Source organism: Microtus pennsylvanicus, chromosome 10, assembly GCF_037038515.1.
Source record: "Microtus pennsylvanicus isolate mMicPen1 chromosome 10, mMicPen1.hap1, whole genome shotgun sequence".
Classification (NCBI taxonomy): Eukaryota; Metazoa; Chordata; class Mammalia; order Rodentia; family Cricetidae; genus Microtus; species Microtus pennsylvanicus.
Genome location: NC_134588.1, coordinates 9,744,356 through 9,769,563, shown reverse-complemented (window position 1 = coordinate 9,769,563; position 25,208 = coordinate 9,744,356). Strand labels below are relative to the sequence as shown.

Here is a 25,208-nt window from a genome sequence, read left to right as displayed (position 1 = left end):
ATTAGGAAAGTGCTGTCCAGTTGCAGAAGAAAACCCCAGCATTTGGACCCAGTAATATGAGATGGGCACCAAGGAAAGCAGCAGGTATAGAGTGGAGGAATACGAGCCTGGAAGACAATCTGTGTGTGCTGAAGAAGATAGAACCAGAGAAGTCACCCAAGCCCTTGGAGGAGCCCAGAAGATCATGAGTGGTTCCCAGACGTTAATCAATAGGTTATTTACAACATTGTGAGTTTGGTTTTACATTGTTCAGACTGTAACTATGCCCAGTTTCTTCCTTTTTGAAATAAGAAAGTATTTAACTTAGTTTTGACTTTTCTAGGAGCCCACAGTAGAAATATTTTGATTTTTTTAAAAAAAACAATTTTTAAAGCACACTGGATCTTTTAAAGGGATTGAGCATTTAACGTGCTTGAATTTGTAAACACTGTGGTATTTTTGAAGGTTCATGGGGATGGATGTGAAAGGAAGGGTTGTGGCTTAATGATGATGTACCAAGAGCCAGCAGTTGACTGGATGTAAGGAATCAGTGAGGGAAAAGGAGTCAGGAATGATGGACTGGAGGATCTTTCAGCCTGACTGACTATCAGCCAGAGTGTTTGTTTATATAGAATGCAGTAAGCCGGTATAGATTCATACTGTTCCAAAACATACATTATATCATTTTTGGTTTTGGATGTGTGTTTCACTTCTTCTTACGTATCTTTTAGTCATCATTGATAAACCATGACAGAAAAGAATTACCTTTTACAGTAATTTTCCCCCTCAAATTTTATCATCATTGATAAACACTTATCTTTTGTAATGATTTTTACTCATTAATCCCATTACCCAATTTTTAGGAATCCAGAGCCCATTTGACAGCTTCTACTCAGGATAGTGACTTTTGTGGCTTCAAGGTAACCAAAAAAAAAAAATGAAATCTCTAAGCCAGTTCGGGCAGATTGCCATGTCCCAAACAGTATAAATGGACAGAATGCTCAAGAAAAATCCTCAGGCCAAAGCTGTAGCATCATTATTCAAATTCTGACAATGTTTACATTTTTATATCTTTATATAATTGGTTTATATGTCTAATTCTGGCACTCTTGTTTTTTGATCATGATGACTCTGCATGAGCTAACTTTTCTCTGAAAAGGAGGACTTGACATCTCATTCTTTTATCATCTTTCTATATCATTCTTTGCAATCAATGTAAGTCTCCACGTTGGGCAGAAGTAACTTCAGCTAATTTAACTTTGTTGCTATATTTGACACATAATAGTCAATACATATTAGGAAGTGTCTTGTAATGTGATCTGTGGGCAACTTCTCCAGCTCCACAAATATTGTTGATCATTTAAAGTTTACTTTGTTTTGATGATCTTGATCCTGAGTAAGTACAAGGCAGATGCTTTAAGAATATTCCATAGCCTCATGAAGAGACCTCGGGCTTCTTTTTGTGTGTAACAACCTCAAAGGAACAGGGAAGACCTTCAAGTAGATAAGGATATTTCCCTAAAAGCATGAGAGGTAATACGTTCAGTACTTTCCTGGGAAAGCTTAGAAGTAGCGCTCACTATTGGGAAAATGAATAAATGATTCATAAGAAATTTTTGATCAGTTCCCAATACCCCCAAATTGTACAAATATTAAAGGTTCCTCAAGTATGCAACAGGCAGAAATTAAAAAAAAGTCACTGGCAGCTATCATGCATCTCAGCTTTGCTGAATCTTTGTCAAGCATCTGTGCAGGCTTTATGACTTTTGCAGTTCCCACCAGATATGACTGTGCCAGTGATATGGTTTTATATTCAGTTGGCAATTGGTCAATTTTGTGTTATAACTTTATGTCAATGTGACATAAACTACAGTGGCCTTAGAGGAGGAAATCTCAATTAAATGTAAAAATGTGAACCAAATAAACTCTTTCCTGTCAACTTTTCTTTGGCCATGGTGTTTCATCACAGCAATAGAAACCCTCATCTTAAAGAACACTACATATTGGATACTGAGATGCTTTAGAGAATGTTATTAAATCAGAGTAGGATTCAGCTCCTTGTCATGTGGACTGCTGTTCAATGGGTTGGCTACCATCCACTACTATCCTGAACATAAGGTAGTGATTTTTCAGAGCTTCCATTCATATTGAGCTGTTCTGAGTAGTAGTTTGAAGACATTAAATGGTGGCCTTTTACAAAGCTCACAGTTTGAGTTAATAGTATCCCTCATGTCAATTTTGTTTCATATCCAAAATTTGTGCTAGGCATTGTCTTCCAGTTAATCTTCACATACATTCCTACCTTCCATCCAAACACACACTCCTCTCCTTTCTCCCTCTTGTTCATTTAATTTTCAATCAAACTTTTATGGAAAGAAAAAGGAGTAGTTTCTCATTCCTCTGTTTAAGACCACAGGCTTCTGTTTAGAAAGGCTGGTTGTGTGTAAATCAGTCTTCTATGATACTACACAGCTGGAACTCCAGCTTGCCTGCATTCAAACTCTTCAGAGATTTGAGCTTCGTATGATGAATGCAAAAATAGTGGCCAAGACAGGACTGAGATCTTGACATTCATTCTATCTTCGAGGAAGGACATAAAGTCAAACATGATCTCTTTTCCAGTTTCCATTAAAGAGGTATTTGCAAATAGGATGGCACATGTGTGCACGTGTGTGTGTTTACACCCATACTTACATATGGGAAGATAGACACTAGATGTTTTCTTCTGCCACTTTCTACCTCAATCCCTTGAGATAGGATTTCCCACTGAATCCAAGGTTGATTGAGAAGACATCCCAGGTTCCACCTTTCTGTGTACCTTCAATATCCTTTGATTATATGCAACTATTGCCATACTCAGATTTTATGTGTATGCTGAGGATTCAAATTTGAGTCCCCATGCTTGCACGAGTGCCCTTACCCAGTTAGCTGTCTCCAAGTATCCCTAGCTCCATGATTTTTAAACATTCTTTTCTCTAGTAAAACATTTTAGTTTTGTCTCGTGTGTACTTGGTATGTCTATATGTGTATAGGTATATGTTATGCATGTGTAGATGTTTGTATGTATGTGCACATGTGTGTATGGATTTGGAGATCAGTAGAAAGACCTCTATGTCTTTCCTCATGCTATTTTATTAAACAGGATCCCCTACAAATTGAAACTCTTTGGGTGTGTAGGCTTACTGGCCAGATAACTAGGGATCCATGTTTTCACTTCATCTGGCACTGAGGTTGTAGGTATGCACCCTGTGCCCAGCTTTTATTTTGATGTTGTGAAAAGAACAAAGAAACTATCAAAAACAAGTTCTCATGTTTTTTCTAAAAAGTACATTACAGACTAGCCTTTTTCAGTCCTCTATTGCTAAATTTCCCATGGTCTTCTGATTCCCTTGTGTTGACTGCTGATGGCTCTCCATTGCTTTCTGGTGCCTTGTTTTTATGACTCTGTGCATGTGGAGGGATATTCCCCTTCGATGGAACATGTCAATAGACAGTCTGCAAATAAGAACCCTTGGCAATACAAAAGAGAGATAAGAACACGGGAGGGAGATCCTTCTGAGAGAGAAGGAGTAGATATGAGCAACATTCCTCCAAACAGGCGAAAAGGCCTCAGGTGGTCACCTAGTATTCTTTCATTCCATCACTGTCTATGACCATTGAAACAAAGAGTATTCAAAGGCACACATGAGTGACATTATTGCCAAATATTTACAAATTTTAAGTGTTGTTATGAAGAGTGGCTATAGTCAAGAGAAATTGGATCATAAAACATAATGTGAAATTCACAAAGCTGCCTCATTGGGACCACTTCAAAGACTAATTACTGCACTGAGTTCTAATGACTGTTGCCTTCAAATAATATAAATCATACACAAATAGGAGAAATGTTCACATCTTAATGGAAGCAAATTCTAATTTGGTCTCCAAAGAAAGGAACACACATCCTTAGTAGCTTAATGGAATCTCTTAACACATAAAGGATCACCAGTTTCTCCCATGGACCCTGTATCTCATATACATGTAGACTAAGCTCAGAGTGTAAGTCTGAAACAGGGAGCTGGATTGGATTTGTTCACACCTATTCTAGTTTAATTTCTGTTTCTGTAATGAAAACACGTGGACAAAAGCAACTTACGGGAAAAGGGGGTTTGTATAGCATACAGCTCTACATCATAGCCCATCATTGCAGACACAGGTGAGTGAAGCTATTCTGGATCTACAGTCAAGAGCAGAGAGAAATAAATGCCCTGTCTGCTTCATCGCTTGATTTTTTTTCTCACCTGTATATACAGCTCAGGATCCCTGGCTCAGAAATAGTGTTACCCGAAGTGGGCTGGCTTCTCCCACTTCAATTAACAGTGCAGACTGTCCCTCCCCAAGACATTCTTCCAGGCTAAGCAGATCTAGAGATTTCTTCACTTAAGATGATCTTTCTAGATGATTTCAGATGGTGTCAAACCAACCCTTAAAACCTAATATTTGTCATGTGAGAAGTTAAAAATAATGAAACTCTTAATTTCATCATTCAGCATTTTCCCCTGTCATTCATGAAAGGTTCCTATTCCATGATGCAAGGCATAGGGAAGTAGATAAGAACAGAGAGCCACAGAAGGAGACGAGAGGTCTGCATTCAGTTGCAGTAATGGGACTTGATTCTATACAAACACATTTTGAGCTAAAGGTAAGACAGGTTACGGGATATTTTGTGCTAGCGTAAACAGAAGCAGTGAAATAGAAGAAGATAATTGTTTCTTATTAAAGTGCTCAGAATACGGCTGAATAAAGTAAACTGGAGCCCATCTACTGAAAGCACTGCAGGCCTTGGCATCCGCTTATTACTTCCTCTGAGGATTTTCAAGGACATTTTGAATAAGGAATGAATTGAGCCCAAAAAAGCCATAAGAGCAGAGTGGATGAAGGAAGCTCAGAGCATTGAGGTTACTAATTTAGAAGGAAGTCTCAAAGAGCTCCTGGGTGACTGACTTTCTTCCAACTACCCTGCCCTTCCCTGGTGCAAGATAGAAACTGTGTGAAATAACCTTAATATTTACCTTTGCTCCAAAGGTGACCATAATTTCCACAGAATACAGCTTTGCCAATAGGCTTCCAAATATTAGATTTTATAAAAGCAGAATAATATTACTCTGTTTTTAAAGATTTTTTCTATTTTAATAGTGTGTGTGTGTGTGTGTGAGTGTGTGTGTGCATATGTACATGTGTGCAGGTTTCCTCAGAGACCAGAAAATAGCATCAGGTTTCTGGAACTAGAGTTACAGGCAGTTGCAAGCTGCCTCACATGGGTGTTGGGAACTGAATTTGGGTCCTCTCTGAAAGTAGCACATGTTTATAAGTGCTAAGCCATCATTCCAGTTCCCTATCTTACTTCTTTAGGTTGACAAATATTCCATATTTACAGAGTAAATAAATTATAATTCTGTGGTAAGTGATTCAGTTAAATGAACAGTTCCATAACTTTGTCTTATAGGAGCACACATATACTGAACTGACAGCTAAGGTTCCCCATGTCACTGCCCTAGGTCCTCTACGTATGTGTGACAGTTCTATAGCTTGGTCTACATATGGGACTCTGAGCAGTGAGAGCAGGGCATGTTCCCGACATTTTGGGAATCTCTTCCTCATACTGGGTTGCCTTACCAAGCCTTAGGACAGGGGGAGGAGCTTAATCCTACTTCACTTTGATATGCCTTGCTTTATTGACACTCATGGGAATCCTGTCCCTTTCTGAACAGAAGCAGAGGTGGGGTGATATCATGGGTGGAGGGTCAAAAGGAAGGTGGGGGAAGGAATGCAAGAAGAGTGAGGGGAAACTGCAGCAGGGATGTACAATAAAAGAATAAATGGGTTAGTAAAAGAGAGAGAGAAAAAACTGTTATCCTTTCCATATCATTGTATGGGAGACACAGGGAGTGTAACTAAGCCATGGCACAATATTAACATTTCTTAATTCCTGACCCAAAGGAATACAACTTTTTGATAACATTGCAGTTTATCTCAGTGCATATTGTCCCTGGTACAACAGACACCAATGTCTGTAAACACCAAATCAGTGCTTAGTTAGGACTTTCTAGTGACTATCATCCTGCCTTGGAACCCTTATCCACAGCAGAAACCACACATAAATGGAAAAAGGTGTTTGGGTCCTTGTATTTGTTTTTATTCTTGTGGGCGAGTGGCCGTGTCTCAAGCTGAGATTCTAATTGTCATCATCGGGAATTTATAAAAAAGTATAAAAATATTGTAGTTTATGAGTTTAAAATAAATTTCCTTGGGAAATTTGGTTGTTTACTCAGGTACTAATTATAAAACTAGTGTCTTTTTCATAATTGTTTATTTTTGAAGATCATATATATATATAGAAAGTAATATAACTGTTTCATTTCTAGATCTCAAAGTATTATGATCTCAAAACTGTTTTTCCTCTTATAGCTAGAGAGATGTGCTCTTTGATCAATGTCTCTGATTGTCCCACCCTGTACTACCCACCACTCTCCTCATGGAGTCTGCGGGTCTGCACTTTCAGAGACCATATGTCAGTGAGAATCTGTGATACCCATCTTTCTTTGTCTGTCCTTTCCCACTTACAAGAGTGCCCCTAGGCCCAGCCATGTGATAAATGGAAAAATGTACTTCTTTCTCACAAGACACTGTATACACAAACCACAATTCCTTCATTCATGCCACAACAAACCTCTAGGGTTTACTGTAATATTTGGAGTGTGTCTCTTATGCAGAAAGGCATGGGGGGTGCATGTATTTCTCATTTTATTCAATATCTATGGATATATATTATGTATTACATACAATATTACATATATTATGATAGCTAAATCACGTGGGAGCTCCATCTAAAAATCTTCAATATAGTATTTGTCTGATTGTGTGTGTGTGTGTGTGTTTGCACATGCTATCACAGTGCACATGTGGAAGGCAGAGAGGACAACTTGGAAAAATCAGTTTCTCAATCTACTCCATGGTTCCTTGGGATAAAATTCATTTCTTTACCAACTGAGCCATCATCAATCCCATTTCATAAAAACTCACATAATAGCAATCACCTTGTTTTCAAAAAAGTTATATAGTAAACATATCATGCATACTCTACATGAGTTCCACTTTCTTCATTCTGTTGCAAACTCTTATTGTCTGTTGTCATTTCAGTAATGCCCATGCCAATGAGTGTAATTCCATATCTCAATACTGTTTAGATTCTTATTTCTCTGATAAAAGTTGAGCACTTTTGTTGTTTTGTTTTTTGTTTTTGTTTTTACTTTTTGTGTTGTTTGTATAGTGTTTTTCAAGACAGGTTTTCTCTTGAAAACAGCCTGATTATTTTTGAGCTGCCTCTGTAGACCAGGGTGATCTTGAACTCACAGAGTTCCACCTGCCTCTGTCCCTGCCTCATGTGTTCTGGGATTAAAGGTATATGCTACCACTGGCAATTTGTTGAGTACTTTTTATTCCCTTTAGGTAGTGTGTGTCTTCTTTGAAAATATCCATTTAGGATGTGTTCATTTTATCAAGATTGCTACTTTTGTATGACTGTTGAGGAGTACATTCTTCTTCTTTTTTTTTTTTTTTTTTTTTTTTTTTTTTTTTTTTTTTGCTTTTTTCGAGACAGGGTTTCTCTGTGGTTTTAGAGCCTGTCCTGGAACTAGCTCTTGTAGACCAGGCTGGTCTCGAACTCACAGAGATCCGCCTGCCTCTGCCTCCCGAGTGCTGGGATTAAAGGCATGCACCGCCACCGCCTGGCTTAGCCAGGTTTTCTTTCTTTTTTTTATAAATTTATTTATTTATTAAAGATTTCTGTCTCTTCCCCGCCACCGCCTCCCATTTCCCTCCCCCTCCCCCAATTAAGTCCCCCCCCAGCCCGAAAAGCAATCAGGGTTCCCTGTCCTGTGGGAGGTCCAAGGAACCCCCACCTCCATCCAGGTCTAGTAAGTTGAGCATCCAAACTGCCTAGGCTCCCACAAAGCCAGTGCATGCAGTAGGATCAGAAACCCATTGCCATTGTTCTTGAGTTCTCATTAGTCCTCATTTTCCGCTATGTTCAGAGAGTCCGGTTTTATCCCAGGCTTTTCCAGACCCAGGCCAGCTGGCCTTGGTGAGTTCCCAGTAGAACATCCCCATTGTCTCAGTGTGTGGGTGCACCCCTTGCGGTCCTGAGTTCCTTGCTCATGCTCTCTCTCCTTCTGCTCCTGATTTGGACCTTGAGATTTCAGTCCGGTGCTCCAATGTGGGTCTCTGTCTCTGTCTCCTTTCATCACCTGCTGAAGGTTAATATTCAGGAGGATGCCTATATGTTTTTCTTTGGGTTCTCCTTATTTAGCTTCTCTAGTATCACTAATTATAGGCTCAATGTCCTTGGTTTATGGCTAGAAACCAAATATGAGTGAGTACATCCCATGTTGCTCTTTTTGGGTCTGGCTTACCTCACTCAGGATAGTGTTTTCTATTTCCATCCATTTGCATGCAAAATTCAAGAAGTCCTTGTTTTTTAGTAAACTCTTTGTTAAATAGTCTGTTTGGAAGTTATTTTTCCCACTCTGTGGGTCATCATTTTGTTATATTGGTTGTTTTGCATGCTGTAGAGTAGCCTTTTAAATGATATTTAGTTCATGTATTATTCGTGTGTATGTGGTCCTATGAAGTAGGTATTAACTGTAAGTGCATGTACCAAGGTGTACTTGAGGAACAGGAGGATAGCATCCAGGTGTCTGTTTTCTCCCTTCTCCCATGGGTTCTGGAGCTTTAACTCAGCTTGTGGGGTTTGTGCAGCACTGGCTTTTCTAGCTGACCTAGATGGTCCTATTCCTATGAGACTAAGAAGCATCTCTATCTGATGCAGTCCCACTCTTTTGGCTATTACAGCCTTCAAATGTGGATTCATATTTTCAAGCAATGTTTTTCTCTAGGAGCTTTATAATTTATTTTTCAATTTTTATTTTTACTTAAAGATTTCTACCTCCTCCCCTTATTCCATTTCCTCCCCCTTACCCCTCCCCCTTTCCCCTCCCCCTCCCCCCTCCCCCTCCTCCTCCTTCTGCAGTTCAAAGAGCAGTCAGGGTTCCCTGCCCTGTGCCCTCCATCCAGGTCTAGGAAGGTGAGCATCCAAACAGACTAGGCTCCCACAAAGCCAGTGCATGCAGTAGGATCAAAACCCAGTGCCATTGTCCTTGGCTTCTCATCAGCCCTCCTTGTCCGCCACGTTTAGAGAGTCCGGATGATCACATGCTCCATCAGTCCCAGTCCAGTTTGATTTGGTGAGCTCCCACTAGATCAGCCCCACTGTCTCAGTGGGTGGGCGCACCCCTCGCGGTCCTGACTTCCTTGCTCATGTCCTCCCTCCTTCTGCTCCTCATTTGGACCTTGGAAGCTCAGTTCAGTGCTCCAATGTGGGTCTCTGTCTCTAGCTTCATCCATCGCCAGATGAAGGTTCTATGGAAATATGCAAGATATTCATCAGTATGGCTATAGGATAGGACCATTTCAGGCTCCCTTTCCTCAGCTGCCCAAGGATCTAGCTGGGGACATCTCCATGGACACTCGAGAGCCGAGTCTCTTGCCAACCCTAAAATGGCTCCCTTAATTAAGATATATACTTCCCTGCTCCCATATCCACCCTTCCTCCCTCCCAACTGTCCCATTCCCCCAAGCTCTCCCCATTCCCCCTTCTCACTTTTTTCTCCCCATCTCCCCTTACCCTCATCGCACCCCCACCCCAAGATTGCCAGGCAAAAATTGGAGCTTTATAATTTAGATAATAACGTTTAGCTTTTAGTAATCTCTAGGTCAGCTTTTGAATGTGATCTAAAAAAAGATCCCAGTTTGTTCTTTTGTGTGAGCTTCATTAGTTCTTTATTATTGCTTACTGAAGAGACAGTCCATTCCCTTTGGGTGTTCTTGGATACTTGTCAAGAATTAGTCTGGGACATGCTAGTAGTGTCAATGTGGAGTGGATATGATCAGAATACATCTATCAAATGCTCAAAAAAACATCAATATTTTAAACATTGGGTATTTTTTCTTTGTGGGTGTGTATTTAGCTCTTAGCTCTTTATTCTGTTATATAGATCTAGGTGTCTAATTCTATGCCATTGCCATACTGTTTGTTTTGTTTCTCAAAACTCTGTTTAGTCCTCAGGGTCTTTTATGCTGTTTTTATTTCTCATTTTTTTATCTTTTAGGGTCTTTTGTGGTTTCATATTAATTTAGGAGTCTATTTTATTATAATATTGTCACTAGAATTTGGATACATATTATCATCAATCTGTAGTTTGTCTTGAACAATGTGGGCATTTTATGATAGTAACTTTTCCAATCCATGGATTTGTTTTTCTGATAATCTATGGGTCTTCTAGACCTTTATAACTATATCACTGCATCTAACAGTCACTTGTACAAGCCAGTGTGGATACAAGCCCTGGAAAAAAGTTTTTGCTTATGAATAGCTTATGTAGATTCTCAAGTTAGGTGTATTGTTACTAGTTTGTTTTGTGAAACCAGGGGGGCATTATTGTACTTGTTGTTTGAAAGGCTTCTGAATCATGTTTTATGTTTTTATGGTAGGATCTAAGCAGAGGCAATCGTGTTGAAATTTAAATTGCAATGTAAGTTATAATAAACTGTGAGAGAAGATCTCTGTATAATGACTAATATTCACATGTCCAGATTTATTTCACAGCCTTTATTTTTTTCTATTTTAATTTCATATAAAATAATATACATGTGATTTTGCTTTTTTTTTTGTGGTTGCTGGTTTTTGCCTGCCAGGGATCAAACACAGTACCTAGTGAGTGCTAACCACAGTACTCTCACTGAGCCATTACCTTCCTGGATAGCTTTGTGACTGAATAAAAAAGGATGAAAACACTATTTGAGACAGATGTTGATGCAAAACTCAATAACCAAAAATATTTCAATTATATTGATAGTAAATCTAATTAATTTTGAAACTCTTCATGCCAGTTTAACATCTCTACAGAGCTCAGAATGGCCTTATTTGGAAATATATGAACTGATATACTTAGTTAAGATGAAATCCTACTGGATCGGACTTGAACTGCACACAATGGCTAGAATCTTAAAGGCAAAGAATATGCGGATACAGAGACACAGAAACATCCGTTGATAGGGCAAAAGACCATTTAGCTTGATAGTAGAAACTGTTGGGAATGATGGTGCCTCAGGAAAAGGAGCAAAGACTATAGGGGTTTTCAGAAATTAGAACCACACACACTGCACACACTCACCTAGAGTCTTCTTAAAGAGTCTGCTGAGAATTTAACTTCACACTTGCAGCCTCCATATCGACACTGTCCCCATCAACCCTAGGCATTGAAATTGGTAGCCTATAAACCTACAAAACTCTGTGAGATTGCCTAGTCTGGTTTCTAGAGAAATTTGGGGGTGTGAATTCACACTTAGTAATTTCAACATTAAGCTGAGACAGGACACAGAGGAAATTAGCCATCAAATGGGAGGAAGAATTGGCAGTGAATTGAGAATAAATCTAGAAGCAAAAATATGCTGAACATAATAAATTTTCAATGTGAAATGCCAACAAAAATTAAATATGTGTTGTGAATCAGCAGTTGGGTTTAGAAATGTATACAGGCCACTGATGATATTAGCATTAGAAACATTGGGGAAATGCCCAGATAAATCAGATGGGATTGTAATTGAGAGTCAGGAGAATTCAAGAATTGGAGACAAGAAGCATGGGTAGAGTCTAGGGTATCTAGTGTAGACCAGGTGAGAGTAGCAAAATACAAAGGTAAAGGAAACTGAGGGTGTTTATTTTAAGATAAGAAAATGCTAATGAGCATGGGTTTGTAGATATGAAGAAAACAGATTATAAAGGAGGGAGGAGAGTGATTCCTAAGGCACTGTCTTTAACTAGAAATGAAGGATGAGAAGAATATACTTTGACACTGGATGAGAGCACAAGTAGTCTCTTTGATATGACTCCCAAATATGGAGTTGGGAAGATGGTCCAATGGGCAAAGCATTTGCTGCACAACGTTGAGAATATGAGTTTGAATCCCAAGAACCCACATAGAAAGCAAACACAGTAGTGCGTGTTTATATTCTCAACAATCCTAAAGTGAGACAGATGCTATGGGGCAAAGACTGTAGAATACCCGGAGCTCACAGACCAGACCACCTAGATAAGCCTGGACAGTGACAGACAGCAAGAGACCTTGTCTCCAAAACTGTGGAAAGCAAAGGAGGACACATGACATTGTTTTCTGATGTTACACAGAAGTGTGCATATAAACACACACAAGAACTAACAGAAAGGATGGCAGATGAGCCAAAATCTGGTATTAACAGGTCACAGTATATACTGTTCAGGAATTATAGATGTTATTGTTTATTGCTTCAGTATTCTTAAATAGGGAATAAGGTCATTAGCTGAGATTGAGAAAAGAAAATCCTAAACTGTGGTCTGAGAAAGAAGAAAGGCATTAAAGGTTCTGATCCAAGAGGTGGTGGGGCATAAGAAGTACATTTATTGAAACCACACAAGAAATACTCACTTAAAGGTGGGCATATATTTAATGTGGCCAATAAATGATTCACATTATTTATATTTTTCTTCCCTCAGTTCAGCCACTAAGAACAGTGTTATTGGTTCTGGTTCTGCCACTCCAATACCCACCCACAGTGATCCATGATGGGCCAAAGAACTTAAGTTTGTATAAGCTTGGTCAGGGTGATGATCTGGGTAATTTAGTTGAGAGAAGAGAGGCCTTGAAATTGTTGAACATGATTGGCATCTTCAAGGACAATTGACCGTTAATCTTACATTTTAGAGAAAAAACTGGGTCTTAGAGGAAGGGGTAAAAGATAATGGGAAGAGATGATAATTGATTTGTATTGTAGTAGTTCTAGAGTTGAAAGCAATAATAAATACTGAAGTTTGATATTGATTCTATGATAATACATCCCAACAAGCAGTGTGAAAATTGATGTCTGCATGCATAAAGAAAACATGATTTGGTTGACTGCTTTGGACCTAACTAATGAATGAGGAGCTGCTCCTTGGTAAAGATGTATAAGACATTGCTAATTAGAAAGAGAAACAATTGTAATAAGTAAAAGGCAAAAAAAGGCAACAGAAAATATAGTCAGGGAGCATAGAGGTGAGGGAAAGTATACAGTGAACTAAGTTTAAGGGAAATGGTAAAAGATAACACAGTGTCTTCTAACCATGTCCAAGTTTGGCTCAATCTACGGACATTGGGGAGCTATTAAAACAATTGAAACAGCGATGTTGCTTCACAGGTTGCATACTTATTTGTATATGTGGTATAAAATTACACAAATGTGAAAGACGAGAGGTGTGACAGCAACCAAAGTGACTCATTCAGATGTCACAAGCACTCGGAGTAAATGTCTTCCAGGCTACTTTAAAGTGTGTGGGTGAAACACAGCTTCACGGTTGATTTTATGGAAAGCAGTAGGTCATGAATGTGGAACTTATGGGTGACAGCACTGGTGAGAAACACAGGAAGGACTTGAAGATATATATAAGAATTCTAACATGAGCAAAAAATAAATAAATGAATAATGGTGCCACCAAACGAGGTGCTCAAACTATAATAGACATGGGTTAGTTTTGTTTGTTTGCTTGTATTTTGTGCTTGCATGGATGAGCATCCAATCCAGGCAGAATCTTACCTGTGGGAATCAAGTGCTTTACCAGCAACATACATCCTCAGCCCTGAGTTTTCACTTCCCAATTCATGGTAAACATATCTGATATGGGGTTACATACCTCATCCCTGCCAGGTATGTCATAGAACCAGGAAGGACTGTTGTTTTAGTCTATTTCAACTACATTAAAAACATTTTAAAGATACACACTTCAGGAAGATATAGAATATGGAACTAAGTGGACTGGAGAGATGGCCTGACCAATAAATTGCTTGCTATGCAAGCATGAGGACCTGAACTTGGATCTCCAGTGTTCATGTAAAACCTGCAGTACTGAGAACGTGGAGATACGAGGCTTTACATGGCTCTGTCACCACCCAGTCTAGCCAGTCAGTGAGCTCTTGGTTAACCAGTGAGAGACCCCATTTCAAAAGTTAGGTGGGATGAACCAGGGAAGGCTCAGTATTGACCTTTAGCTTCTACAGGTGCAAAAATGGATATGCACACTATATATGAATACAAATTAACATCACAAAAACACACACGTGCGTGCGCGCACACACATACAAACACACACAAACACACACACACGCTATGTGCTGACTTCTAGAGAGTGCAGATTATGATCAATATCACACAGTGTAAGCTAGGATAAAGATGGACAGGCCTCTGAGCTTACAGAATCCAGGTTGTTTCCCAAGAGAAAAACATCATGCTGAATTCTGAAGGATAGTGGAAAGGAACCTAATGTGAAAACTTCTCACTAAAGACCCCTTTAGGAAGGGATGACTAGCTAACTGGGGCTATGGCATTCTAAAGGAAACCTGCAACCATTGTTTGTAACCACCTAGCTATAGTTTCTACACCTGACTCTAAAATCTATTAAATAAATACATTAAGAAGTTCTTCAATTTCTAAAAGTTTCATTTGTTTTCTTTTATCTGTAAAATTAAAAAAAAAAAGAACTTTCTAGATGAACATGGAAGGCAGGAACTCAATCATAATGAATTTGCTTAGTAAGTCAAGCAATGTAATTCTGTTCAGCTTGACAAAGGCATTTTTAAAAATGTGAATGTGATTCTTTTGAAAAAGTATCCTCATCACCACTTTTAATTCTAGGGGTTTTTTTTGTTCGTTTTAGTGTAAGTTTCACACTACTATTTTCAATTAAAGAGTTTCTTATACTAATATATTCATTGTATGTTTCTGTATGAGTGCACAGTGTGCCATGCTGTGTGTGTAGAAATCAGAAAACAACTTTTCAGAGCCAATTCTCCCCTTCTTATGCATGGAACCCAAGGATGGAATGCAAGTAGTCAAGCACTGCTGCCTGCTAAGACATCTTACTAGGTCCAATTATTATTTTTTAAGCAGTATTGATAATAACTGTTGTATAGTTCTCATGTGCAGAAAGGAATAAAGGTATAGATTTGTCTCATATATATATTTGAGTGTATCAACATTAAAAGAACCCAGTAAAATTTTATGCAGTACTTGCTGGGGACCAGAGTGCATTCTATTACAAATATTTATTTAAGGAACATATGTGAAAAGAAGGAGATAACTGTGTCCCAAAAATCATTTTTATTTTTAATTTCCATATTATAAACAGCAAATCGCTGCCCAAATTCATGCAGAAAAAGTATCCCATTTATGCACAATACTACTAATGTATACTAGAGAGAAAAATGAGACCAAGTGGGAAAAATGCGGTATGATGCATTGCTCTCAATGTGCTTCTGACCTGGCACTTCGCCTATTCTTTGGTTTGTTATATTGATAGTGCATTCCCTGTGACAGTTTGCTACCTTTGGGACTGTAAATCTAAAGTGTTTACCATTGTGTAGGCTTGAGAGAGGAGTGTGGTGATAGAGAACCCAAGGGAAGAGAGAGACAATGAATATTAACAGTCATAGAAAGAGGCAGAGAAAGGCAAAATGTGTGCAAGCACTGGCATGGTGACCAAGAATATCAGTCTTGAACACAAGCCCTGTTGCTTTCCTATGGTTGTCCGCAATAAGAAAAATGAGTCTGTTGAGGAAGATAAAAGCAACAGGAAAATGTGAAGGTATGGATCAGAATCATACTTCTTAGCCCAAATTTGAGTAAATGTACTTTTCTCCATAATGCTCTCAGAATATGATACTGTACTTTGCTCCCAGCATTTTGTGCTCCTGTGTGTACTATGGGAGAGAACTTCTGGTGTCTGAGGAAGACTCCAACTGTACATACAGTGCTCATGAACTCTCAGAGTGGACAGAGCAATTGAGGCCATTAACCATGTTCAAGAGGAGAAATGGGAAAACATGCCTGGGATAAAGAAGCCAGTGAATGTTTGTCTTCCACATCACTTTTTCCATGTAGAGTAGCTTTCCCATTGAAAATGGAAATCACACTAAAGTAACCATTCCGTTTATGCTGCTGCAACACTTTGTCTTCCTCACTCCCCCAATCCTCTCCTTTCCCCTCCCATGGAAAAAAAAGGCAAGGAGGAAAGTCCTTCATACACCTTTCATATACCTTCATATACTTCCTAAATTCCATTTTTTCCATCTGTTTTATAGCCTCTGAGGATCAGTGGATTGATTTCCTGACCCCAGGGATAGTGAAAATTTACTTGAAAAACACTCTCCTGGCAAAATTTGACTTTTGTCATGAAGGTTTAGGTTGGTCACCGAGCCTTAATGAGACCATACTTAAACTGGAAACATTACATTACACATCAATGGATGGAAACAGGTAGGTTTCTTCTTCCTCAACCTCATAAGGAGGAAGGTGACTTTGAGAGAACCATGTCATGAGAATAATCAAGTCATGCTCATGTTTTCATATTCCAGTTACAAAAGTGGTCTGTGGCTGTGCTTGCCAAAGTGCTCTTCTTACTTCCTCTGTCCTCCCCCTTCTCCCCTTCTCCCTCTTCCTTCCTTTCTTTCTCTTTATCCCCTTTCTCCTTCTTTCTAGCTGCTCTTGTGTGGCAGGATCTCACTCTGTAACCCAGCTGTCCTGAAATCCAAATCTTCATGTCTCCACCTCATAAATTCTGAAATTATAGCTCTACATCACCATGATGATCTCAAACTAGACTTTCAATTTAAAATAGTACATATAGAATAAAGAAGAACAACACAGAGACACACTCATTTTGTTTAGTAGCTATATTCAGAAGTTTATATTTCAACTCTGATGAATTTATGAATTTTAAAAATCTTTAGTGCTAAGTCATTGAGACCCAGAAAACAGAAGCAAATAATTCATGAACAATTTAATCCAGTTTTTCTGTGTTGTGCTTGCTATTCTTAATTCTAATCCTCCCCTACTTTTTTGCTTTCAAGGAAGTTTACAAGTTCGCTTTCGGCTCACCAAGGAAGAAAGTCATGTGTTCACCATCAGCACAGAGAACTTGGCCAACAGAAGGGTGCATCAGGTGAAGATTAGCCGCGAGGGGCCTGAGCTTTCTGTTCAGGTATTTCACTTCTCGTTTTTTTACTCAGCTTGCATACCAAGGCTTCTCCCTCACACATGTCTGAGCTTCTATCCCCAGCCACATACTGTAGTAGAGAGTTGCCTTAGACTCCAGTCAAGCCCTGAGACATGCTCCTTCTTCTCACTGGTACTGTGATCAACTGGGAAATAGATAGAAATGAAAGTTTTTGAATCCTCACCAGAGTTATTCCATCAGAAACTACTTGAGAAGAAGAGGAAGCACTGTCGATTCTGGTTGTGCTCAAGTTTAATTATGTCTTAACCATATTGAGCTATGAAGGGTTGCTTGCAAAGAGGAAAGTACAGAAGACTACAGCAAGGGCTACATGGGAATTGGCATAGGGTACAGGTGGGAACAGTGGAGGACACAGGTGTTGTGGAAACCCTCAGGAAGGAACAGGTCTCCTCTATGCATCACTACTTACTTCCTAGTACAAAGTGGGCATTGACAAGGAAGAGCTGGCTGGCAAAAAGAAGACAGAGAAGGTTCTCAAGTGATGCAACTTATGCTGGAGAGGTTGTGGGGTAAAGGGAAGACTACTGAATTGCTGGTGGAAATGCAAGCTGGTACAGCCCCTTTGGGCATTAGTGTGGCAATTTCTCAGAAAATTAGGAAACACCCTTCCTCAAGACCCAGTAATACCACTTTTGGATATATATCCAAAGAATGCTCAACCATGCCACAAGGACATGTACTCGACTATGTTCACTACAACATTGTTTGCTATAGCCTAGAAAAAAACCTACATGTCCCCAAACTGAAGAATGGATGAGGAAAATGTGGTACATTTACACAGTGGAGTACTACAGAGCAGAAAAATTAATGACATTTGGAATTTTGCAGGCAAAAATGGATGGAGCGAGAAAATATTATTTTTGAGTAAGGTAACACAGACCCAGAAAGACCATTATCACATGTACTCACTCATAAGTGGTTTTAAAACATATATCAAAGAAAACTAGCCCACAAATCACAATCCCAGAAAACCTAAATAACAATGAGGACCCTAATAGTGCTATACATAGATCTAATCTACATGGGAAGTAGAAAAAGACAAGATCTTCTGAGTAAACTGGGAACATGGAGACCATGGGAGAGGGTTGAAGGGGAGGATAGAGGCAGGGGGGGGAGCAGAGAAAAAAATGTAGAGCTCAAAAAATCAATAAAATAAAGAAAAAATGATTCATGTAATCACAGGCATAGCTATCTAAGGAAACAGTATGGTAGGCTTCTCTGAAAGATTAGTGACTCTGTACAAAGAGTCAAGAGAAGAGCAGGGCATAGCTGAATATAAAGTTCAGCCAAAGTCTGGATGAGCCCTCTTTCATCATAACCTAAAGAGAAAGTGTTCAACAGCTTAGCAATCACCATTTTGCATTGGTGAGTTTAATCCATTCCTATATGTTCTCTACAATTGTCACTTCAAATGTTCTCCTTCTTTCCTTGCAAGCAACAGATGCAGTGAAATCTGCCCTCTTAGAAGATGACTTTGCTCTCTTCCTCTGCAAACAGTGTATTCTTTATAAGACATATCACACAATTTCATTAGCCTAGCTCCTCCTGACCCATATCCTCCTACCTGGACATGAGGGCTCTATTCCTCCCATGACATTTGAGTGCTGAATGTCTTAAAGGTTTAAGGCCTGCCCAACTGCCTGTGTGAGTCAGCTCTCATGCCTGTCTAACAACAGGAAAACCTCCTGATTTCCCACCTTTCCAACTCCACTAATAGCTCCCTGAAACACAAACTATGTAATTATTGAATGCATTAGAAACAAGAAAACAAACAAGTCAACCAAGATCTCTCTGGATTAAGGGAAGAATTCCACTTTTTTCCAGAATTTTATCATTTTATTTTCAAATTCCTTGGAAAACTTAATATACTCCAATTTCCAAAGTGTAACTTCTGATTTAGTCACTTTATTCTTTGCTGTGACAAAATGCCTCAGAAACATGATTCTGGTTTGCAATTGGAAAGTACAGTCTGTTATTGTGCCAGGCATATGAGGCAGCTGGTCACATTCTGTCCTCAGTATGAGAGCAGAGACAAATGAAGGTGTTAGCTCACTTTCTTCTTTTTTAGCCCAGTTTTATGTAGTGGTGACACACTTTTTTGAAGTGGGTCTTTCTGTTTCAATTAATCCAATCTAGAAACTTGACCACAGATATGCCTAGAAGTTTATTTCCATGATAATTCTAAATTTCATGTAGCTGACAATCAAAATTAATTATTTCGCTTTCCTTCCCCATAGTCCCACCAGTTTACTCAAAATTGTACTGTTCAAAATATGAATGAAGTTGTATTTGCAGAGCCCAATAGTTAAGTGCTGTGTGAAATATTTCAATAGAAGTATGAACAAATGTCTACACACTCCATACAGAGAATAAACAACAAACCAAGATTAGGATGTCTCTAAGTCCAAATCAATGAACCACTAAGTTTTATTGAGATTACAAACAGGAGTGTAGATGAGTGTTTACAGGAACAGAAGTGATTTTATAACATGACTACAATTCAATTTAACATAGGTGGCAACTCACTAAAGCTGGAAATCTGGGATGCACTGTACAAATTGAAGTCAGATCAAGCAACTCATTTTGGGGAACTATGGGCCTAGTCCTAGTGTATCTGGTCAGTTTCAGGGCCTTCCTGAAGGCTTTGAGTTAGTTACTTATTAAGCTTAATGAGCTTTTCTGTAAGATGTAATATATTACATCCCTAGGTGTAAATGCCCACACTTTCTTACCAAGCCAGGATTACCTGATATGGCTGCCAAGGCATAAAACCATACTTGGTTTGGAGGAGCCCCAGATAGACTGAACCTGTGACAATTTTATTGAGAGAAATCAGACTCTTTAGACCCTTGTCAGGAACAGAATATTGATGTGGGATGGTCTTCTGTTTTGTGTTGATTTCATTGGTTAATAAAGAAATTGCCTTGGCCATTTGACAGGCCAGCCTTTATGTGGGTGGAGTAGACAGAACAGAATCCTGGGAAGAAGAGGGAAGTGAGGCAATCGTCATGCCTCTCCTCTCTAGGTCAGATGTTATGGAGCCAGCCACCAGGTCAGACATGCTAAATCTTTCCCGGTAAGCTACCATATCATGGTGCTACACAGATTATTAGAAATGGGTTAATCAAGATGTGAGAATTAGCCAATAAGTGACTGAAACTAATGGGCCAGGAGGCATTTAAATGAATACAGTTTGTGTGTTATTATTTTGGGTGTAAATCTAGCCATGCAGGAGCCAGGTGGGACAAAAAGCAGGCCTGCCAGAAACCACCTCTACAGAATATAGTTGCAATTGCCAGGATCAATACAGTTGTGCTAACCAGGATTCAATGACATTTCCAAGCTATACAGGATACATGTGATTAATGTCCTGTTAAGCTTTCACACTTTCTTGACTTCAAAGGAAAAAATACAGAGAAACATAAAAAGGCCTGAAGGCTTCACTGCCTGAAGGGTGTATCACTTTCCCAGGAACAGAAGGCACCCAGTACTCCAGGAGTCACTGACTCTAATCCCCCCATAACTATAATGCATAATATGAAATATATTTCATAGCAACTAGACCAGGGCAACTCCATGGTTTCCTGGACCCAAGCTTTCCTCCAATGGACGAAGGTGCTATCCACCATGGGGGGCATGTCAGCCTTTTTCTTGCTGACATCTGAAGCAGAGATTGCCCCCCATCCTTTGGGTCTTGACTTACACATTTTTTTTATCAGTCCGTGAGGTTTCTTCTGCACCATAAGTCAATCTCTGCTGTCTCTGTGTGAGTCTTCTGTTATCTCTTCTATCATTCCTAACCATTTGTGCACACAGGATTCACACCATAAGTCAATCTCTGCTGTCTCTGTGTGAGTCTTCTGTTATCTCTTCTATCATTCCTAACCATTCGTGCACACAGGATTCACACCATAAGTCAATCTCTGCTGTCTCTGTGTGAGTCTTCTGTTATCTCTCCTATCATTCCTAACCATTCGTGCACACAGGATTCTGCTAGACTTCCTGCAGTTTTGTATCTATAGTTATGTAATTGATTATCTTATTCAATTATGTACTTTCTTGAGACAAGGTTTCTCTGTGCAGCAGCTCCGGCTGCCTTAGAACTAGCTCTTGTAGACCAGACTGATCTTGAACTCAAAGAGTTCTGCCTGCTTCTGCCTTTGCCTCTCAAGTGCACCACCACTGCCCTGTCAATTAGGTGCTTTTTAATGGTATACATTTCTCAATATAGCAGTGTCTATATTTATCTAGACCTTTCCTGATGTCCTGAAACCTGTTCCTTTGATTTTAGCATATAGTGACTCATTTTATTGCTTTCTCTTAGGAACTCATATTATCTAATATGGAATATAATGTATTTATTTGCTTTATATTCAGTACCCCTCTGCTAGAACTCTAGAATGTAAGTGCGGTAAAACCAGAAACTTAGTTTGCATTTGCTATTGCCAAGTTTGTTCTTTACCTAGCAGTCCCTAGCACTAGGTCCTCAGTGAATCTGAGCTGTTTTAAGTTTATTACCAAACTAAGACAAGTGGGATGAGTTTTGGTTTTAATTTGGGGGCATACTGGGTCTAGTCTTCATTTTTGAATTATCTATGATCGTGCATGGAAAGATATGCACCTTGAGTACCAGGAGACCAAAATCATTCAGGAAGATTCTATGTCCTTGAAACATTTCATAGGGGACCATGGAGAGAGTTTCAAGGGTTGCCAGTGAGCAGCACTGGAGATCATTTTAATGTGGACTTTGTGAGGAAGAATGATTACTAGTTATTCTAATTAGATGTATGTTTAGGAATAATTATTGGATGTTTCATGAGAATAATTCCTATACCCTCAGAAATTCAATTATTACCGGTTACAATATTTCTGAAATGAGTAGAAGGTCACACCTTTGAGCTTGTTTGGATGGGGAATGTTGTTGCTGAACTGTAAATGGTAGAAATAGTAATGGTAACTTCCTGCTTGTGTACTGTGTGTAGGTACCATGTAGAGGTCAGAGGACAACCTCAGTTCTCATTACTGAGGAGGCACAGTTCCTCCTCAAGGTTTTTTTTTCTTTTTTCTTTTCTTTCTTCTTTCTTTCTTTCTTTTTTTTTTGATACAAGGGCTCTTATTGGTCTAGAAATCTAGAAAGGAGGCTGTGTTTGCTCTCCTGCAAGCTCAAGAGGTCTCTTTGACTTTTCCTCCCAAGCCCTGGGATGACAAATACATTGCACCACACCTGACATTTTACATGGGTTATATGGATCAAACTCGGGTTCTTAGATTCATATGGCAAACACTTCACGGACTGAGCTATCCATACAGGCTTTGTTTGTTTATACTTTTAATGAAGCCTTGATGGAAAACTGTGGCATGCCCTGTAGAGCATTTCACATATAACATTTTTAGCACCTTTTTATTTTCTGTGCTTTTCACAAATAAAAAACAGGGAAGTAGAACACAGAGAAAGCAGTAAGATGTATGTGTTTGCCTTCTTGGTCTACGTATTTTCACCAATCAATTGATAGTCAATAATAAGCAGCCACTTGCTATTTGTAAAGTGCTGAGGGCAGCAGAAAAGACTAGAGCAGAGACTTCATGTGTTTATCCTTAGGTCAATTTATTGGTTCAGGAAGGCAGCATGTTTGTATTTTGGATCATCCTTACCCCCTCTCAATCAAATCTCTATTTCTTTCTCTTCATCTGGAAAAGCTGTTTAGAGTAAACAAACAAACAAAACAAGAGCAAAAAACAGGTCCCTGGTATATCCTTAGTTTCTGCTCAAGAAGTAAGGAACATTTCTGGAATGCTGCCTACCTGTCAGAGAGAAAGAACAGGTGCTTATCAATGCACTCAACCACCAATATCACAAGACTCCTCACTGTCCCCATAATCCTAATTTGAATTTTCTAATTGCCTTTTCATGGATAGGTAGACAAGTCTGGGTACTTGAAGACATAGAGAGGGATTCCAAGTTCCTAAAATTACATGGCCATAGACAACTGTTAATACAATAATGTGTGGCTTGGCTAACTTATTCATCTTTGTGAGTTATCTGTCACTAGGTTGATCTATGTTATAGCATTGTAAGGAGAAAGACATTTGGAAGTATGCATTTATATCAAGTTTCATATTTTTTTTTACTAAATAAGAAATATTATGGTCTAATTCACAGAGCAGCAATGTAGCATTAATTCACATATTATGGATCATAGTTTGTACTAAAGTCACAGGATAAATGGCAAGGTCAGGAGGTTCCAGAAGAGATTCACTCTTAGCAGATGTGTATAGAAAGAAAGTGATAAGATGTCAAATTGGGTAGATAGCTTAGATATTAGTCCTGACCGTTTGATTTTCCTTAACTAAAGCAAACTCGTTCACCACATTGTATTACTGTCTGTCTTTCTTTCTAGCATATGTATTAGAAAACGATGTGGATAGAATAATATAGAAGTTCAGAGTGGAGATTGGAGGACAGGAGTCAGGGTTCAGTTGATGAAGCATTTGCCTTGTCAGTAGGAGAACTCAGTTCAGATCCCAGAAACATTATAACAACCTAGGAGAGATGACAAGCACATACTTGTAAACTCTGAGATGTTAAGAGAAGAGATAGAGACAGGTTGATCCCTGGGAGCTTGCTAGCCAGGTACCCTAGCCTATTTGATGAAGTTCTAGACCAAAAGAAGATTCTGTCTCAGACAAAAAGTGAAAGACACCTGAGAAATGGCACCTGGGGTTGTCCCCTGACTTTTATGTACATAGATGTACACTCTTCACCAAAGTAATAGAGATTAGAAGAATCTATTGGCTTTGACTAGATGGAGAAAAATGAGAATATATTTGTGGTGTAGCCCAGAAGGAGAAAGAGAATGGGAAAAAGCCAGAATCATTTGTATGTAAAGTCAGAGGTGATTACTAAAGGAGGACCCTAAAAATAAAGCCCTGGAGAATCCAGCAGTGACTTCTGTTGAGCCTCCAATGTGACATAATCAGTTGTCTCTCTTATTGGTAACAATATGTGCAGTTTTCCTCGAGTATTTACCAAACTATGTTTCGTGAATAGGAATCCCTACAGTCCACACCCAAGAACAGGCCAGGGTTAGCTCAGAAAATAAAGAGGTGGTGGCTATAGGAGTAAAGGGGGAGGAATAAGTGAATATATTGGGCTCCATTTATTGTGCCATTGCAGGTAGTAGTTGGGCTTCTCTGTTTACTTGCTGTCAGTGAAAAATTGGGTGAAAATTTCTCAGTAGGGAGATAAATACTTGACAATAGGTCTGTAGGCTCTCCAAGGAAATAGAAATCTATAAAAGATCTTATTTTACAAGGAAGAAAGAAAGGGTACTTTGTTTGTTTTGTGAAACTAGTTCCATGACACTTCAAATCTCCCTTGAAAGAAAACCCCTGAACAGAACTGTGTGAGACTGTAAACTTTTTAACAAAAGTTTTGCTTTACGCCTTATAAAAACCTGGGCTCATGCATGGTGTTGTTTTGTTTTCCTACAGGTGGATCAACAACTCTTCAGCTATAGCTTCTCCCCAGAAGTTGAGTTCAGAACAGCAAGGTCGCTTGTTCTAGGCAAAGTCACAGGTCTGTTTCACTTTCCTATACTCTATGGTGGATGCTGTTAAAATTAATGACTGAGTAGTCTCTGTTGCTGTGGTCAGCAACTGCAGACATTGCACCCATCTATTGTCTTTGAAACAGGATATAAGCAGGTACACATGTGGCAATGGTGCAGAAAACCGTTCATGTCTACTTTATTAGAACACTAGTTAATCATTATTGGTTCATTATTTGTGGTAATTGTTTTGTTGGTTAATTGTTAGTAATCAGGGAGAAAAGTAATCAGGTAATAAAGTAAAATAACATTTTAAATTTTATATTCATTAACTATTTTTCTAGAAAGTCAACTTTTACTTGAATTTCCATATGTGTGTGTGTGTGTGTGTGTGTGTGTGTGTGTGTGTGTGTGTGTGTATGCACACATACTTGAATTTCCTTAAATGAAGTAGGAAACTGAGATGAATGGAGAATGAGGATTGAAACTTCACATTAGAAAAG

At 39.0% G+C, this 25,208-nt stretch overlaps 1 protein-coding gene across 2 annotated transcripts in view; it reads left to right on the top strand.

Annotated features, from left to right (window-relative positions):
* Positions 1-25,208, top strand: part of Cntnap5 (contactin associated protein family member 5) — a 964,156-nt gene that overhangs the window by 887,264 nt on the left and 51,684 nt on the right. For both annotated transcript variants that reach the window (XM_075987656.1, XM_075987657.1), the window contains exons 20-21: positions 16,992-17,122; positions 24,650-24,734. In XM_075987656.1, the coding sequence (XP_075843771.1) occupies positions 16,992-17,122; positions 24,650-24,734 (216 nt within the window). The remainder of the gene's footprint in view (positions 1-16,991; positions 17,123-24,649; positions 24,735-25,208) is intronic.